The sequence below is a fragment of the Eubalaena glacialis genome, chromosome 13, assembly GCF_028564815.1.
Source record: "Eubalaena glacialis isolate mEubGla1 chromosome 13, mEubGla1.1.hap2.+ XY, whole genome shotgun sequence".
Taxonomy (NCBI): Eukaryota; Metazoa; Chordata; class Mammalia; order Artiodactyla; family Balaenidae; genus Eubalaena; species Eubalaena glacialis.
The window spans coordinates 63451583-63468926 of NC_083728.1; the positions used below are offsets into that span (position 1 = coordinate 63451583).

Here is a 17344-nt window from a genome sequence, read left to right on the forward strand (position 1 = left end):
TGTGGTGGCTTCTCTTGCTGTGGAGCATGGGCTCTAGGCACACAGGCTTCTGTAGTTGCGGGGTGCGGGCTCAGTAGTTGTGGCACACGGGCTTAGTTGCTCCATGGCATGTGGGATCTTCCTGGACCAGGGACTGTACCGTGTCCCCTGCATTGGCAGGTGGATTCTTAACCACTGCGCCACCAGGGGAGTCCTGCCTTTTTTTTTTTTTTTTTTTTTTTAATGAGAATCCCCATGATTGGATTTAGGGCCCACCCTAATCAAGTATGACCTCATCTTAATCTACATCTTAATTACATCTCCAAAAATCTAATTTCCAAATAAAGTCACATTCACAGGTATCACGGGTCAACACTTGAACATATATCTTTCGGAGGGGACACAGTTCAACCCATAACACCCCATTTCAGACATACCAAGTTGCCTCGACGTTCAATCATAACCATTCTTAGCAATACCTTCTCATTCTCACTGACCACTTGCCATGCAGCAGGCACTGTTCTGAGTACTTTATAGACATTATTTCATGTGTCTACACTGTAGACACTATTATTATCCCCATTTTACTGATGAGGAAACTGAAGCCCAGAGAGGTGAAGCAACTTGCCTGGTATCTCATGCAGTTAGTGAGGCCGATTGTAATTGCCAAAAGGGGTCACAGAAATATTTCCAGTCCCATGTGCCTTTCCAGAATGGTGTTGTTCCCCATCAAGAAGCAGAATCTATTTCTCCTCTATCTGAATTTGGGCAGGACCTTGTGACTGCCTCAGTGAATAGGATATGGGGGAAGTGACTCTAGGTAACTCCCAAAACTAGGTCATGAATGGTGATACAACTTCCAGCTGCCTCTCTCTTTGAGGATGCTTGGTCCTGGAAACCAGCGGCCATGCTGTGAGGAAGCCCAAGCCAACCACTTGGAGAGGCCCAGCCTACAAGCAGCATGAACCTCCCCATGTGTGAGGGAGGGAGCCTTCAGATGATCCAGCTTCTGACCTTTGGATCTTCCAGCTGAGGCCCCAGATAAGGATGAGCAGAGACAAGCCATCCTGACTGATGTGCTCTGCCCGAATTCCTGATCCACGGCATCTGTAAGCAAATAAATGGTTGTTTTATGGCACTAAGTTTGGGGGGTACTTTGTGTTGCAGTCATAGCAACCAGAGCAGCTGGTAAGTGGGAGAGTCAGGGTTTGACATTGGGAGTCCCAACCTCTTTTCACTCACCCTCCACCCTTCCCCGCTCTCGCTATCTGGTGAAACTCCAGCGTTACCAGTGGCTAGCAGCCTCCTCTCTCCCAGTCTGGGGACCCCCGACTAATCTCAAGAGCAGTTATTTTTATTTAGAAAATAAAAATTAGAATTCAAAGGCAATTGTTCACAGAGTGTGTAAAACCTCTCTCAGTGACAGCTGTGGTTCTTTCCACAAAGGAGAGCCACCAGCCCACTTATCACCCCTGCCCGCACGCCCCCCCCCAGTGCAAGAAAACCTGAGTCAAACAAAAAGTAATGAGACCGTCTGTTCCTTCCTGCCACCCATGCCGTTTGCTCAGATCACAAAGCCTCCTCCTCCTCCTCTTTCTCCTCCTTCTCCTCCTTCTCCTCCTTCTTCTTCTTTTAAAATAAAGTCTCCAAGGATCTGAGGGCCAGGCATTGTCTTTTCTGTGCCTACCTTGCTTCCTTCCAAAACAGTGGGACTTATGCTTTCCGTTTGCTTTGGCATTTTCTTTTTTTGAGCTTACATCAAGGCAATTTATTAACAGAAAATAATAATTTGAGGAGTCCTTCTCACAGAGAGCGACCACGGCGACCCCCCTTCCTGCGAGTGCTGTCGGAGGGGATGGGAGTGACATCTTCAATCCGCCCAATCTTCGTTCCTGAGCGGGCGAGGGCTCTGAGGGCTGACTGGGCCCCTGGTCCAGGAGTCTTGGTCCTATTTCCTCCTGTGGCCCGGAGTTTGATGTGGAGGGCGGTGATGCCCAGGTCCTTGCACCTCTGGGCTACATCCTGGGCAGCCAACATGGCAGCATATGGAGATGACTCATCTCAGTCAGCCTTCACCTTCATCCCACCAGTTACATGGCAGATAGTTTCCTTGCCAGAAAGGTCGGTGACATGGACAAAAGTGTCATTGAAGGATGCAAAAATGTGGCACACACCAAATACATTTTCTCCCTCAGCCACCTGAGGGCCGAGGCTGATGACCTGTTCTTCCTTCTTTTCTTTCCCCTTGCGAGGTGCCATTTCGGCGCATCTTCTCCAGAATCCACCACCAGAAAGAGAGAGAGGGAGAGGGCGGGGTGACGGCTCAAGCCTGTCTGCTTTAGCATTAAAAAAAAAATCATACTTAACACCTGAGCAGGTCTAGAAGCACATCTATGGGCCTTCAGGCTTGAGAGCCAAGTTTGGCTGAATATTGTAACCAAAAGTGGGGTCAGGCTGCTCGTCGCCCAAAAACCAATAAAAAGTTTGCTTTATTTTGGATGCCAGCAACTGGGGGTGGGGGCAGTGGACGCCTGTCCAAAGGCCAACTCCTCCCCCATCCCCCTCCTGTGACAATCTGGGGGTAAGAGCTTTCATAGGTGAAGGGAGGGGGCTACATGGAGAAACAGCATAGTCAGCTCTGACAGTCATCTTGAAATTGGTCATCGGTGGTCTGACCAGTGTCATCTTGATTGTTATAAGTACAGTGAATCTTCAGTTCCAGGGTTGATTTGTTTCCATTTCTTTTTTTTTTTTTTTTTTCTGAATTTTTGAATTTTATTTTATTTATTTTTTATACAGCAGGTTCTTATTCGTTATCTATTTTATACATATTAGTGTATATATGTCAATCCCAATCTCCCAGTTCATCCCACCCCCCCCCCCCCCACATTCCCCCCTTGGTGTCCATAGGTTTGTTCTCTACATCTGTGTCTCTATTTCTGCCCTGCAAACAGGTTCATCTGTAGCATTTTTCTAGGTTCCACATATATGCGTTAATACATGATATTTGTTTTTCTCTTTCTGACTTACTTCATTCTGTATGACAGTCTCTAGATCCATCCACGTCTCTACAAATGACCCAAATTCGTTCCTTTTTATGGCTGAGTAATATTCCATTGTATATATGTACCACATCTTCTTTATCCGTTCGTCTGTCGATGGGCATTTAGGTTGCTTCCATGACCTGGCTATTGTAAATAGTGTTGCAATGAACATTGGGGTGCATGTGTCTTTTTGAATTATGGTTTTCTCTGGGTATATGCCCAGTAGTGGGATTGCTGGGTCATATGGTAGTTCTATTTTTAGTTTTTTAAGGAACCTCCATACTGTTCTCCATAGTGGCTCTATCAATTTACATTTCCACCAACAGTGCAGGAGGGCTCCCTTTTCTCCACACTCTCTCCAGCATTTGTTGTATGTAGATTTTCTGATGATGCCCAATCTAACTGGTGTGAGGTGATACCTCATTGTAGTTTTGATTTGCATTTCTCTAATAATTAGTGATGTTGAGCAGCTTTTCATGTGCTTCTTGGCCATCTGTATGTCTTCTTTGGAGAAATGTCTATTTAGGTCTTCTGCCCATTTTTGGATTGGGTTGTTTGTTTTTTTAATATTGAGCTGCATGAGCTGTTTATATATTTTGGAGATTAGTCCTTTGTCCATTGATTCGTTTGCAAATATTTTCTCCCATTCTGAGGGTTGTCTTTTCGTTTTGTTTGTAGTTTCCTTTGCTTTGCAAAAGCTTTTAAGTTTCATTAGGTCCCATTTGTTTATTTTTGTTTTTATTTCCATTACTCTAGGAGGTGGATCAAAAAAAAATCTTGCTGTGATTTATGTCAAAGAGTGTTTTTCCTATGTTTTCCTCTCAGAGTTTTATAGTGTCCGGTCTTACATTTAGGTCTCTAATCCATTTTGAGTTTATTTTTGTGTATGGTGTTAAGGAGTGTTCTAACTTCATTCTTTTACATGTAGCTGTCTGGTTTTCCCAGCACCATTTATTGAAGAGACTGTCTTTTCTCCATTGTATATCCTTGCCTCCCTTGTCATAGATTAGTTGACCATAGGTGTGTGGGTTTATCTCTGGTCTTTCTATCCTGTTCCATTGATCTATGTTTCTGTTTTTGTGCCAGTACCATATTGTCTTGATTACTGTAGCTTTGTAGTATAGTCTGCAGTCAGGGAGTCGATTCCTCCAGCTCTGTTTTTCTCCCTCAAGACTGCTTTGGCTATTCAGGGTCTTTTGTGTCTCCATACAAATTTTAAGATTTTTTTGTTCTAGTTCTGTAAAAAATGCCACTGGTAATTTGATAGGGATTGTATTGAATCTGTAGATTGCTTTGGGTAGTATAGTCATTTTCACAATATTGATTCTTCCAATCCAAGAACATGATATATCTCTCCGTCTGTTTGTGTCATCTTTGATTTATTTCATCAGTGTCTTATAGTTTTCTGAGTACAGGTCTTTTACCTCCTTAGGTAGGTTTATTCCTAGATATTTTATTCTTTTTGTTGCATTGGTGAATGGGATTGTTTCCTTAATTACTGTTTCTGATCTTTCGTTGTTAGTGTATAGGAATGCAAGAGATATCTGTGCATTAATTTTGTATCCTGCAACTTTACCAAATTCATTGATTAGATCTAGCAGTTTTCTGGTGGCATCTTTAGGATTCTCTAGGTATAGTATCACGTCATCTGCAAACAGTGACAGTTTTACTTCTTCTTTTCCAATTTGTATTCCTTTTATTTCTTTTTCTTCTCTGATTGCCGTGGCTAGGACTTCCAAAACTATGTTGAATAATAGTGGCGAGAGTGGACATCCTTGTCTTGTGCCTGATCTTAGAGGAAATGCTTTCAGTTTTTCACCATTGAGAATGATGTTTGCTGTGGGTTTGTCATATATGGCCTTTATTATGTTGAGGTAGGTTCCCTCTATGCCCACTTTTTGGAGAGTTTTTATCATAAATCGGTGTTGGATTTTGTCAAAAGCTTTTTCTGCATCTATTGAGATGATCATATGGTTTTTATTCTTCAATTTGTTAATATGGTGTATCACATGGATTGATTTGCATATATTGAAGAATCCTTGCATCCCTGGGATAAATCCCACTTGATCGTGGTGTATGATCCTTTTAATGTGTTGTTGGATTCTGTGTGCTAGTATTTTGTTGAGGATTTTTGCATCTATATTCATCAGTGATATTGATCTGTAATATTCTTTTTTTTTTGTAGTATCTTTGGTTTTGGTATCAGGGTGATGGTGACCTCATAGAATGAGTTTGGGAGTGTTCCTTCCTCTGCAATTTTTTGGAAGAGTTTGAGAAGGATGGGTATTAGCTCTTCTCGAAATGTTTGATAGAATTCACCTGTGAAGCCATCTGGTCCTGGACCTTTGTTTGTTGGAAGATTTTTAATCACAGTTTCAATTTCATTACTTGTGATCAGTCTGTTCATATTTTCTATTTCTTCCTGGTTCAGTCTCAGAAGGTTGTGCTTTTCTAAGAATTTGTCCATTTCTTCTGGGTTGTCCACTTTATTGGCATATAGTTGCTTGTAGTAATCTCTCATGATCGTTTGTATTTCTGCAGTGTCAGTTGTTACTTCTCCTTTTTCATTTCTAATTCTGTTGATTTGAGACTTCTCCTTTTTTTCTTGATAAGTCTGGCTAATGGTTTATCAATTTTGTTTATCTTCTCAAAGAACAAGCTTTTAGTTTTATTGATCTTTGCTATTGTTTCCTTCATTTCTTTTTCATTTATTTCTGATCTGATCTTTATGATTTCTTTCCTTCTGCTAACTTCGGATTTTTTTGTTCTTCTTTCTCTAATTGCTTTAGGTGTAAGGTTAGATTGTTTATTTGAGATTTTTCTTGTTTCTTGAGGTAGGCTTGTATTGCTATAAACTTCCATCTTAGAACTGCTTTTGCTGCACCCCATAGGTTTTGGATCGTTGTGTTTTCATTGTAATATGTGTCTAGGTATTTCTTACTTTCCTCTTTGATTTCTTCAGTGATCTCTTGGTTATTTAGTAACGTATTGTGTAGCCTCCATGTGCTTGTGTTTTTTACGTTTTTTTCCCTGTAATTGGTTTCTTATCTCATAGCGTTGTGTTCAGAAAACACGCTTGATATGATTTCAATTTTCTTAAATTTACCGAGGCTTGATTTGTGACCCAAGATGTGATCTATCCTGGAGAATGTTCCATGTGCACTTGAGAAGGGAGTGTAATCTGCTGTTTTTGGATGGAATGTCCTAAAAATATCAATTAAATCTATCTGGTCTATTGTGTCATTTGAAGCTTGTGTTTCCTTATTAATTTTCTGTCTGGATGATCTGTCCATTGGTGTAAGTGAGGTGTTAAAGTCCCCCACTATTATTGTGTTACCGTCGATTTCCTCTTTTATAGCTGTTAGCAGTTGCCTTATGTATTGAGGTGCTCCTGTGTTGGGTGCACATAATTTATAGTTGTTATGTCTTCTTGGATTGATCCCTTGATCATTATGTAGTTCCTTGTCTCTTGTAACATTCTTTATTTTAAATTCTATTTTATCTGATATGAGTATTGCTACTCCAGCTTTCTTTTGATTTCCATTTGCATGGAATATCTTTTTCCAACCCCTCACTTTCAGTCTGTATGTATCCCTAGGTCTGAAGTGGGTCTCTTGTAGACAGCATATATATGGGTCTTGTTTTTGTATCCAATCAGGGAGCCTGTGTCTTTTGGTTGGAGCATTTAATCCATTCATGTTTAAGGTAATTATCAATATGTATGTTCCTATTACCATTTTCTTAATTGTTATGGGTTTGTTTTTGTAGGTCCTTTTCTTCTCTTGTGTTTCCCAGTTAGAGAAGTTCCTTTAGCATTTGTTGTAGAGCTGGTTTGAGGGTGCTGAATTCTCTTAGCTTTTGCTTGTCTGTAAAGCTTTTGATTTCTCCATCGAATCTGAATGAGATCCTTGCCAGGTAGAGTAATCTTGGTTGCAGGTTCTTCTCTTTCATCACTTTAAATATATCGTGCCACTCCCTTCTGGCTTGTAGAGTTTCTGCTGAGAAATCAGCTGTTAACCTTATGGGAGTTCCCTTGTATGTTACTTGTCATTTTTCCCTTGCTGCTTTCAATAATTTTTCTTTGTCTTTAATTTTTGTCAATTTGATTACTATGTGTATCGGCATGTTTCTCCTTGGGTTTATCCTGCCTGGGACTCTCTGCACTTCCCGGACTTGGGTGGCTATTTCCTTTCCCATGTTAGGGAAGTTTTCGACTATAATCTCTTCAAGTATTTTCTCGGGTCCTTTCTCTCTCTCTCCTCCTTCTGGGACCCCTATAATGCGAATGTTGTTGTGTTCAATGTTGTCCCAGAGGTCTCTTAGGTTGTCTTCATTTGTTTTCATTCTTTTTTCTTTATTCTGTTCCACGGCAGTAAATTCCACCATTCTGTCTTCCAGGTCACTTACCTGTTCTTCTGCCTCAGTTATTCTACTATTGATTCCTTCTAGTGTAGTTTTCATTTCAGTTATTATATTGTTCATCTCTGTTTGTTTATTCTTTAATTCTTCTAGGTCTTTGTTAAACATTTCTTGCATCTTCTCGATCTTTGCCTCTGTTATTTTTCTGAGGTCCTGGATCATCTTCACTATCATTATTCTGAATTCTTTTTCTGGAAGGTTGCCTATCTCCACTTCATTTAGTTGTTTTTCTGGGGTTTTATCTTGTTCTTTCATCTGGTACAAAGTCCTCTGCCTTTTCATTTTGTCTATCTTTCTGTGAATGTGGGTTTCCTTCCACTGTCTGCAGAATTGTAGTTCTTCTTGCTTCTGCTGTCTGCCCCTCTGTTTCCATTTCTTGAGGCCAGTTCTCAGAATTGTGGCAGCTTATGTCATGACTGGTCATCATTTGGTTAACTTCTCCACCTGGTGGGGGTTTCAGTATCTGTAAGATAGCTCACAGGATATGGCTCAGAATATTATCTATAGCTCTTGAGAAGGAACTAAAGGTCCTTGACTATGCTTAATGACTAAACTATTATTATTTAGTCTTGTTGTACTGTTTTCCTTTGTTTCTGCATTTTCTTACTTCTCTGATTAAACTTATTCTTTGGCTAAAGTTTTTCCACAGACAAAAGGCAGGCTGAGGACATGGGGCCGGGGGGAAGGACCATAGGGTCCTGCTCCATTTCAATACAAATCTGTGTTTTCTTTCTTCTGATCAATTAGTACTCACTACAAGGTGAAAATGAAAAAAACCAAAACCAAAAAACCCAACAATCTCAACCTAAGCTGTTTTAAAAAATAATAATAATTAAAACAAAGAAATCCATTCCCTTACATAATGGGTAAGTTCAGGCATGGTTTGACTTCGGATGAAGCTGGATCCAGGGGCTCAGATAATAATACCATCCAGACTCAGAATCTCTGCCTTCCTTCACTTTGCCTTCTCTGTGGTTTCTTCATTTTCCTGCTTCTCTTGGAGTTCCCTGGCAACTTTGGATTCCTCATGTCACTGATCCAAATGCAGAGGAAGACAGAGTTTCTCTGTCCAAGAGCTGGAAAAGAAGTCAAGGTTGGAGCCTTGTTTTCTCTGGTTGGCCCTTCTTGGGCCATGAGCTCTGCCCTGAACCACTCACCATGACCTGGGGATGGACCTGTTGGCTCCCTTTGGGTCAAAGGCTGTGAATTTGACCACACAGGAGATTGGTGAAAAGGGAGACACAGGGACTGTTATCACAGGAAAGAGGAGAGGATTTGGATAGCCATAAACAGCCACTACAGGGTGTAGTTGGGGTACACAGAGAAATAAACGTTAAATATCCACAGCTCCATTAACTCTGTCAGGGCATTCACAGAAGGCAATACAGAAATGGTCATTATACACATTTGAAAAGATGCTGAAAACAACAAGGTCTACTGCATAGTGCAGGGAACTATATCCAATCTCCTGGGATAAACCATAATGGAAAAGAATATATATATATATATATATATATATATATATATATATATGAATGTATATATGTGTATAACTGAGTCACTTTTGCTGTACAGCAGAAATTAACACAACATTGTAAATCAACTATACTTCAATCAAAAAACAAAAAGCAAGAAAAGATGTTGAGCTCACTGGTAATCTGGGAAATGCAAAGGAAAACATCCAGCGAGACATGACTTTCCCATCTCCCCCATCCAGTGACAAAATAAATGAAAGCTATATCCATCCAGTGTTGCAAGAGTGTGGGGATCAGGGACTTATACACTGATGATGGGGTGTAAACTGGGGCTTCCTTTTGGGAAGACAATCTAACAATATTTTCTGAAGATTTAAATCCTCACTTCTAGAAACCTCTAGAAATAGCTATGAGTTCCCAAAGATCCAAAGATACATGTTCAAGTGATGACGGTGAAAGGGTTGTTTGTAAAAATGAGAGAGTGGAAACACCGTAACAGTCCATCAACAAGGAATCAACAAATATAGCATCTTTGTGGAATACCATGCAGTTCTGTGCCACCATTAAAGTGAGAGGAGCAGTCCTATGCGAACTGACATGGGATGTTCTCTAAAATATATCAAGTGTAAAAAACAAGATGCAAAAGATGCACAAGGTATGACCCCGTTTATGGAAAAAAGAAAACATATGAGAGACAACAGAATGCCATGGTTACATGTATAGACCCTGGGGCCAGGCTGCCTGAGTTTGAATCCCAACTCCTCCTCTCCGAAGCTGCGTGACTTTGGGGAAGTTACTTCACCTCTCTGGGTCTGAGTTTCCCCCTCTGTAAAAGAGACATGATAAAAGAATTTGCCTCATGTGGCTGTTGTGAAGATTAAATATATTAAGCTATGTAAATTGCTTGGGGCAGTGCCCGATATGTGGTAAGTGCCCAGTTAGTGTTAGCTATTAGCCCTGTGCACGTTATCTACATAAATGCAAAGAAAAAAGACAGCAAGAGTGTGTTCCAAACTGTTGATAGTGGAAACGGATGAAGAGGGACTTCATAGTTTGCTCTATATAGATCTGGAGTGTTAGAATCTTTCACAACGAAAATACATTCAAGGATTGCCAGGGTAATAGTTTTAATATCCCTCACCCTGAAATCCCCAACCATGAGCTTGATTAACATTCTTCCTTTTGTGGGATGTTCTCATTCTGTGTGAGCTCGTATTCTAATTCTGTGTGGCACAGGGCAGGGCTTAGCATGATCCATCCCCCACTCTTGTATAATTGGAGAAGGGGAAGTTGCCAGGGATTAAGCCACTTGGCCAGTCTCAACCTTTGACTAACTGGTCATCCTGGGGCCCACACCCAGAACCCTGATCACCTCCAACCCCACCCCACTCCTATCCCTACCGTGGGGTTCAGTCTTCAGCACCTTTTCCTCCTTCTTTAGGCTGTACAAATCACCCCCACTCAAAAAAGTCCTGTTCCACCCTCCTGCCAACACTTGGAAGCAGATACTATTATTACCTCATTTTCCAGATGAGAAAATTGAAGAACAGAGTGGTCAAGTAGTGAGCCCTAGGTCACACAGCTAATAAATGACAGATCTGGGCTTCAAACCCATCTCTTTCTGATGTTAAGGCTTCTTTTCTTTTTTAACAGTTAGATTAAATAAGTGTTTTAAATAAGTCAGGTATGGAAGGGGTTACAGCTGGTGCCGTCCATCCAAGAAAACCTCATAGCAGGAATGTCTTCAAGATTTCATCACTGCCAGCGTTCAGAGCTTGCCATAGCTGTATAGGGACTGCTGGCCTGGGCCCACATCTGTGGTTTCATCTGGGTCAGACGGTCCCAGCCATGAGGGCAGAGGCAAGATGAGAATGGAGGCCCAGGCTATGTTGAGCCCCTGGCGTCATCCCCGCAAAGAGCTCAGGGCGGCCAAGAACTGGAGGTTTGAGCAAGTCAGCACAAAGGGAAGCGGAAACAGTGACTCAGCTCCGGGTCACCATTCCCCCGCTTCTTTGCCTAAGAGATGAGTCATCACCTTGACGCCTTTAATTTTCAGAGTTCTAACTCATCCCAGCCACGCATAAGAAGCTGATGAAGGAACGCTCCCTGCCACATGGGCTGTGCCCCCAGTTGGCGTTGAGTTCAAATTCAGTCTCTGCTACTTACTAGTCATGGGATTTTGACAAATCACTGAGCCTGCATTTCCCCACCTGTAAACTGGAGATGCTAATGCCTATCTTGCTAGGTTCCTTCACCTGATCAGTATTTATTGAGCACCTACTATGTGCCAGGTGAGAGGGATATGGTAATAAACAAGACAGACAAACTTCTGGCACCTGTGAAACTTACGTCCTAGTGGGAGAAAACATGTATACATAATGTAATGTCAGTTGGTGATAAGAAAAATTAAATGGATGAGGCAAGAGAGGGTGGTCCAGTAGTTAAGAATCCACCTTCCAATGCAGGGGACGCGGGTTGGATCCCTGGTCAGGGAACTAAGATCCCACATGCCACGGGACAACTAAGCCCGCGTGCTGCAACTACTGAGCCCGCACGCCACAGCTAGAGAGAAGCCCGCACGCCGCAGTGAAGGATCCCGCATGCTGCAACGAAGATCCCACGTGCCACAACTAGGACCCGATGCAGCCAAATTGAAGGAAAAAAAAAAAAAAGAGGGTTGAAGGAAACAGTTTCCAGTGTCCAGCACGGGGCCTGCACATAGTAGAGCCTCAGTGAAGAAATATGAATTCCCCTTCTTGCAGTTTTAGGAAGGAAGGACCACATGGTTTTCAGCACTGAAGAGGCTTCCCCTCCCTGGAGGAGATGTCAGGTGACAATTCCCACACAGGGTCCCAGGACTGGCTGCGGATTCCCCGCCCCAGAGGAGTGGAGGGGAAAGCTATTCAGGGTGTGCGTGTGTGTGTGTTTAATATATTTTTTAATTGAGGTGAAGTTCATACAACATAAAGTTAACATTAACCATTTAAAAGTGAACAGTTCAGGGAATTCCCTGGCGGTCCAGTGGTTAGGAATCTGTGCTTCCATTGCAGGGGACATGGAACTTAAGATCCGGCATGCATCTCAGCCAATTAAAAAAAAGAAAAAGTGAAAAATTCAGTGACTTTTTTTTTAATAGAAAGTAACTCTTTTTTAAAAAAAAATTTATTTATTATTATTTATTATTATTAATTTATTTATTTTGGCTTTGCTGGGTCTTAGTTGTGTCATGCGTGTGGGATCTAGTTCCCCCCTGCATTGGGAGCACAGCGTCTTACCCACTGGAGCACCAGGGAAGTCCCAACAATTCAGTGACTTTTTTTTTTCTTAATATTTATTTTATTTATTTTTAATTTAATTAATTTATTTGGTTGCGCTGGGTCTTAGTTGCAGCAGGCAGGCTCCTTAGTTGTGGCATGCGAACTCTTAGTTTCGGCATGCATGTGAGATCTAGTTCCCCAAACAGGGATCGAACCTGGGCCCCCTGCATCAGGAGCGTGGAGTCCCAACCACTGCACCACCAGGGAAGTCCCAATTCAGTGACGTTTAATACATTCACAGTGTTGTACAACCATCACTTCTATCTAGTTTCAAGACATTTTCAGCACCCCAAAGAATCCCTGTACCCACTAAGCACTCACTCCTCATTCCTCCTCCTCCCAAGCCCCTGAAAACCACTAGTCTGCCTTCTGTCTATAGATTTACCTCTTCCAGACATTTCATATAAATGGAAGCATACAATATGTGACCTTTTGTGTCTGGCTTCTTTCACTTATTGTGATGTTTTTGAGGTTCATCCACATTGTGGCATGCATCAGAACTTCATTCCTTTTTATGGCAGAATATTGTTCCATCATAGGGATAGACCATATGTGTTTATCCCTTCATCAGCTGAACTGCATCCTTATGCTTTACCCTCTAGACACATCGCATGCCCCATCCCAGCCCTGGGAGCTGATTCCAGAAAGCACCGAGAGGGAGAGAAGTGAGACAGGGAAGGGAGAAGAACCAATAAAGGGTGCATTAATGGGCAGGGTACCATGTTGGACAACAGGGCCTGTTTCCCTGGGGGTCTCCTGAGAGCCTGTGTGGGGTGCAGGTCACTGTGACTCCAATGGAGGGCAGAGAGCCTGAGGCATTTATCCACCAACATCTGTCTTTCCTGGTTGAGGGAAGCCTTCAGGACTTTAACTCCCCCCACGTTTCCAGGGTGAGCCTGTGTTGGGTTGAGTTGGAGAGTGCCCTGAGGTAGAGAAGAGGAGAGATGCAGGTTAGAGCTCAGGTGAAGGAGAGGATGTAATGAGAGTCAACAGCCTCTGGGACCCTTACGTGCGTGACGCTTGATTCAGGCTGGGCAAACATACACGTGCCTTATAAATATCAATTCACGGATTCCTCATGACAGCCCCATGAAGCAAGTGTTGCTGCCACCCCCATTTTACGGATGGAGAAACTGAGGCATGGGAGAACGGCAAACAGCTTGCACAAGACGACACAACAAGTCCTAGCAGTGCAGGATTCAAACCCAGAAAGTCTATGCTTGTCATGACCACTTACTACTCTTGCCCACTCTGTTTTGCTTCCTTTCGTGCCTTCCATACTTACTGAGCACCAACTCGACCTGGCTGGTCTCAGCTTGGGAATCACCTCCCCTAAGAAGCCTTCCATGACCATCCATCAAAAGTAGACCTCTCCTGCTGCTATCTATGGCAGAATTCTATTAGCTTTCCTCATAGCACTTAACAGTTTGTAATTATTTTATTTGTTGCTTTACTGATTTATCATCTGTCTCCACCACTAGACTCTCAGCTTCATGAGGACAGGAGTCCACCTGTCTTGTTCACTATTGCACTCCCAGTTCCTACCTCAGGGCATGGCTCAGAACAGGAGGCTAATAAGAGCTGAGTAATTAAATAAATGAACCCATCGTACAAAACATACTGATGTCATATTTCTATACTCCTGACATATACAAATTATACTGTTTCCAAATATTAATTAATGAAGCCTTTGGAATTTCCGTGAGGGGTTGGCCGAGGGTGATTCCATGTGGATGATCCAAGACGCAAATAGAGCGAAATGATTTATTCTGGGTCACTGATGACTCAATGTCTGGAAATAGAAATGTACTCCAAAACCTTTGCTCTAATTAGTCAAGGTAATTGTTAGGCACAATTATTTAGGCATAAATGTCCTCAGCCAGGCTGTTTTATAACCCTTGGAATTTAAGATCTTTACTAATTTTGCTTTAATGACAGGATTAGTTGTGGCTTGCCACCCCCAAACCGTTTTTGCTTTTTCTGAGCAATCAAAATGTTTCTCTCAAAACATAAACTTTTCAATAATAGATGCTTTGACTCACTCACTGTCACATTCTGGAATTGTCCCTCAAATTACTTCCCTCTAATATAGTTTTTGTTTTTTTCTTTTTGTTTTTGGATTTTAAAAATCTTTTTAAAATTGAAGTCTGGTTTATTTGCAATGTTTCAGGTGTACACCAAAGTGATTCTGTTATACACACACACGTGTGTGTGTGTATATATATATTCTTTTTCAGATTCTTTTCCATTATACGTTATTACAAGATATTGAATATAGTTCCCTGTGCAGTTTGGGGTTATTTTTAGATGTCAATTCTGATCCCCTTACAAACTCCGCTCCTGGCTCATTTATTGATTGAATCAGTATTTACTGCGCCCCCTACCAGGAGCAGGGCTCTGTGACCACAGCGGGGAAGATGGGGAAGGAAACAGAGTTCCCACCCTGAAAGAAAACACTGAGTATTTCTGGCAGTGTGAGGAGGGTTTGCAGCATTTAACTTACTTTTTTTTTTTTTTTTTTTAATGTTTCTCATGGGTGCACCCTTCTGAATTTGTTAGTTTTATTTTCATTGATACTAATAGTACTTCTAATTGTTTTTTGTTTTTTTTAAAAATTTATTTATTTATTTATGGCTGTGTTGGGTCTTCGTTTCTGTGCGAGGGCTTTCTTCTAGTTGTGGCAAGCGGGGGCCACTCTTCATCGCGGTGCGCGGGCCTCTCACTATCGCGGCCTCTCTTGTTGTGGAGCACAGGCTCCAGACGCGCAGGCTCAGTAATTGTGGCTCACGGGCCCAGTTGCTCCGCGGCATGTGGGATCTTCCCAGACCAGGGCTCGAACCCGTGTCCCCTGCATCGGCAGGCAGACTCTCAACCACTGCGCCACCAGGGAAGCCCTAACTTACTTACTTCTTTATCTTCCTCTTGACCTCTACTCATAGCCAACATTTCCCGAGGTCTTACTCTCTGTGAAGCATGGCATTGGCATTGCTAATTTAATCCTCAAAGCAAAATACTATTTAATTTAGTTTAATCCTCTGAGCAAAATACTATTATTAGTGTTATTTTTATCATCCTTATTTTACAGATGAGGAAACTGAGGCCCAGGGCTTAAGTGATTTGTCCTAAATCACACTGCTGGTGGGTAAATAATGGTAGCAGGATCTGAACCCAGGGAGTTGATATCAGAACCTACGCTCTTACCCACTGTAGGAGACTCACTATACTGGAATTTTTGATTGTCCAGAAAAACCCCCAAGTTCTCTGACATTGCATGTCCTTCTATATATTCACTCAGTAAACATTTGTAGGGACCCTCTGTCTGTTGGCAAGGCCCCAGTGAGGCCATGAGCAGGGTATGGAGATGAACCAGAGTAAACTCTTGCCATAGAATCTGGGTAGTTTGGGGGAAGGACCAGGATTTTGGAGCCAGATCCTGGACTCAAATCCTGGCTTGGTCAGTAATTAAGGTTGCCAGATTTAGCAAATAAAAATATAGGTCACCCAGTCAAATTTAAATTTCAGATAAACAGTGAATAATTTTTTAGTATCACTATGTTCCATGCCAGGTTTTGTTGTATTTTATCTGGCAACCTTACAGGTAATTGCTTTGTGACCGTGAGTACTCACTCAATCTCTCTGATCTCAGATTTCCTGTGTTCAAAATGAGGATAATGATCCCCATTTCACAAGGTTGCTCGGAGGAGTGAAAGAGCATCTTTATGTAAAGTACTCGGAATGCTTCAGCTTTTCATAACTGGTCCATTTCCACAGACAGCCCACTCCAAACTGCTCCATGCAGTAGCTGGGGTCGAGGACTTTTAAAATCAGCTCAGGCCACAGCCTACTGAAGACACTTTGAGGTTCCCACAGCTCCTAGACTAAAGCCCACAGGCATCTGGATGTTTCTAAAGTCCCGCAGGCTGTAGATGGTGTCCAGGGCAGAGACCCTTCTCAGGAACCCAGCCCAGGGGCTAACCCCCTCCATATTGTTTTTCTCGCAACCCATCTTCTCTCCCCAAAGTCAAGTGCCTGGGACAGTAAGCTCTCAACATGAAGGAGGAGGGAAAATGCATCGGGATTTAGGGTGTGAGATGTTGCAATAATCCAGTGTGATCCCACCAGATATATTTTGAATCAAAACGCCTCTCTCCACCCTCTTTTCTCCTCTCGATCACGGCTGCCCTAGTCCAGGCACCACCACCTCTTGCCTGCATTATTTATTTGTTTGTTTGTTTGTTTATTTTTGGCTGCATTGGGTCTTCATTGCTGCGCACGGGTTTTTCTCTAGTTGCAAGAGAGCGCGGCTTACTCTTCATTGCGGTGCACTGACTTCTCATTGCGGTGGCTTCTCTTGTTGCAGAGCACAGGCTCTAGGCGCATGGACTTCAGTAGTTGTGGCACACGGGCTCAGTAGTTGTGGCTCGTGGGCTCTAGAGCGCAGGCTCAGTAGTTGTGGCGCACAGGCTTAGTTGCTCTGAGGCATGTGGGATCTTCCCGGCCCAGCGCTCAAACCCATGTGCCCTGCATTGGCAGGCAGATTCTTTTTTTTTTTTTAAACATCTTTATTGAAGTATAATTGCTTTACAATGGTGTGTTAGTTTCTGCTTTATAACAAAGTGAATCAGTTATACATATACATATGTTCCCATATCTCTTCCCTCTTGCATCTCCCTCCCTCCCACCCTCCCTATCCCACCCCTCTAGGTGGTCACAAAGCACCGAGCTGATCTCCCTGGGCTATGCGGCTGCTTCCCACTAGCTATCTATTTTACATTTGGTAGTGTATATATGTCCATGACACTCTCTCACCCTGTCACATCTCGCCCTTCCCCCTCCCCATATCCTCAAGTCCATTCTCTAGTAGGTCTGTGTCTTTATTCCCGTCTTGCCACTAGGTTCTTCATGGCCTTTTTTTTTTTTCCCCTTAGATTCCATATATATGTGTTAGCATACTGTATTTGTTTTTCTCTTTCTGGCAGGCAGATTCTTAACCACTGAGCCACTAGGGAAGCCCTGCCTGCATAATTTAAATAAACTTCTTCTTCTCTTAAATTTAATTTATTTTAATTAAAAAAAATTTTTTTGGCTGCACCAGGCAGCATGTGGGATC

At 42.4% G+C, this 17344-nt stretch overlaps 1 protein-coding gene across 1 annotated transcript; it reads right to left on the reverse strand.

Annotated features, from left to right (window-relative positions):
• Positions 1-1767: 1767 nt before the first annotated feature.
• LOC133103603 (small ribosomal subunit protein uS11-like) lies at positions 1768-2255 on the reverse strand. The gene is given in 1 exon segment (XM_061209050.1): positions 1768-2255. A coding segment is annotated over 1 exon segment (456 nt). The 5' UTR covers positions 2239-2255; the 3' UTR covers positions 1768-1782.
• Between the last annotated feature and the right edge of the window lie 15089 nt (positions 2256-17344).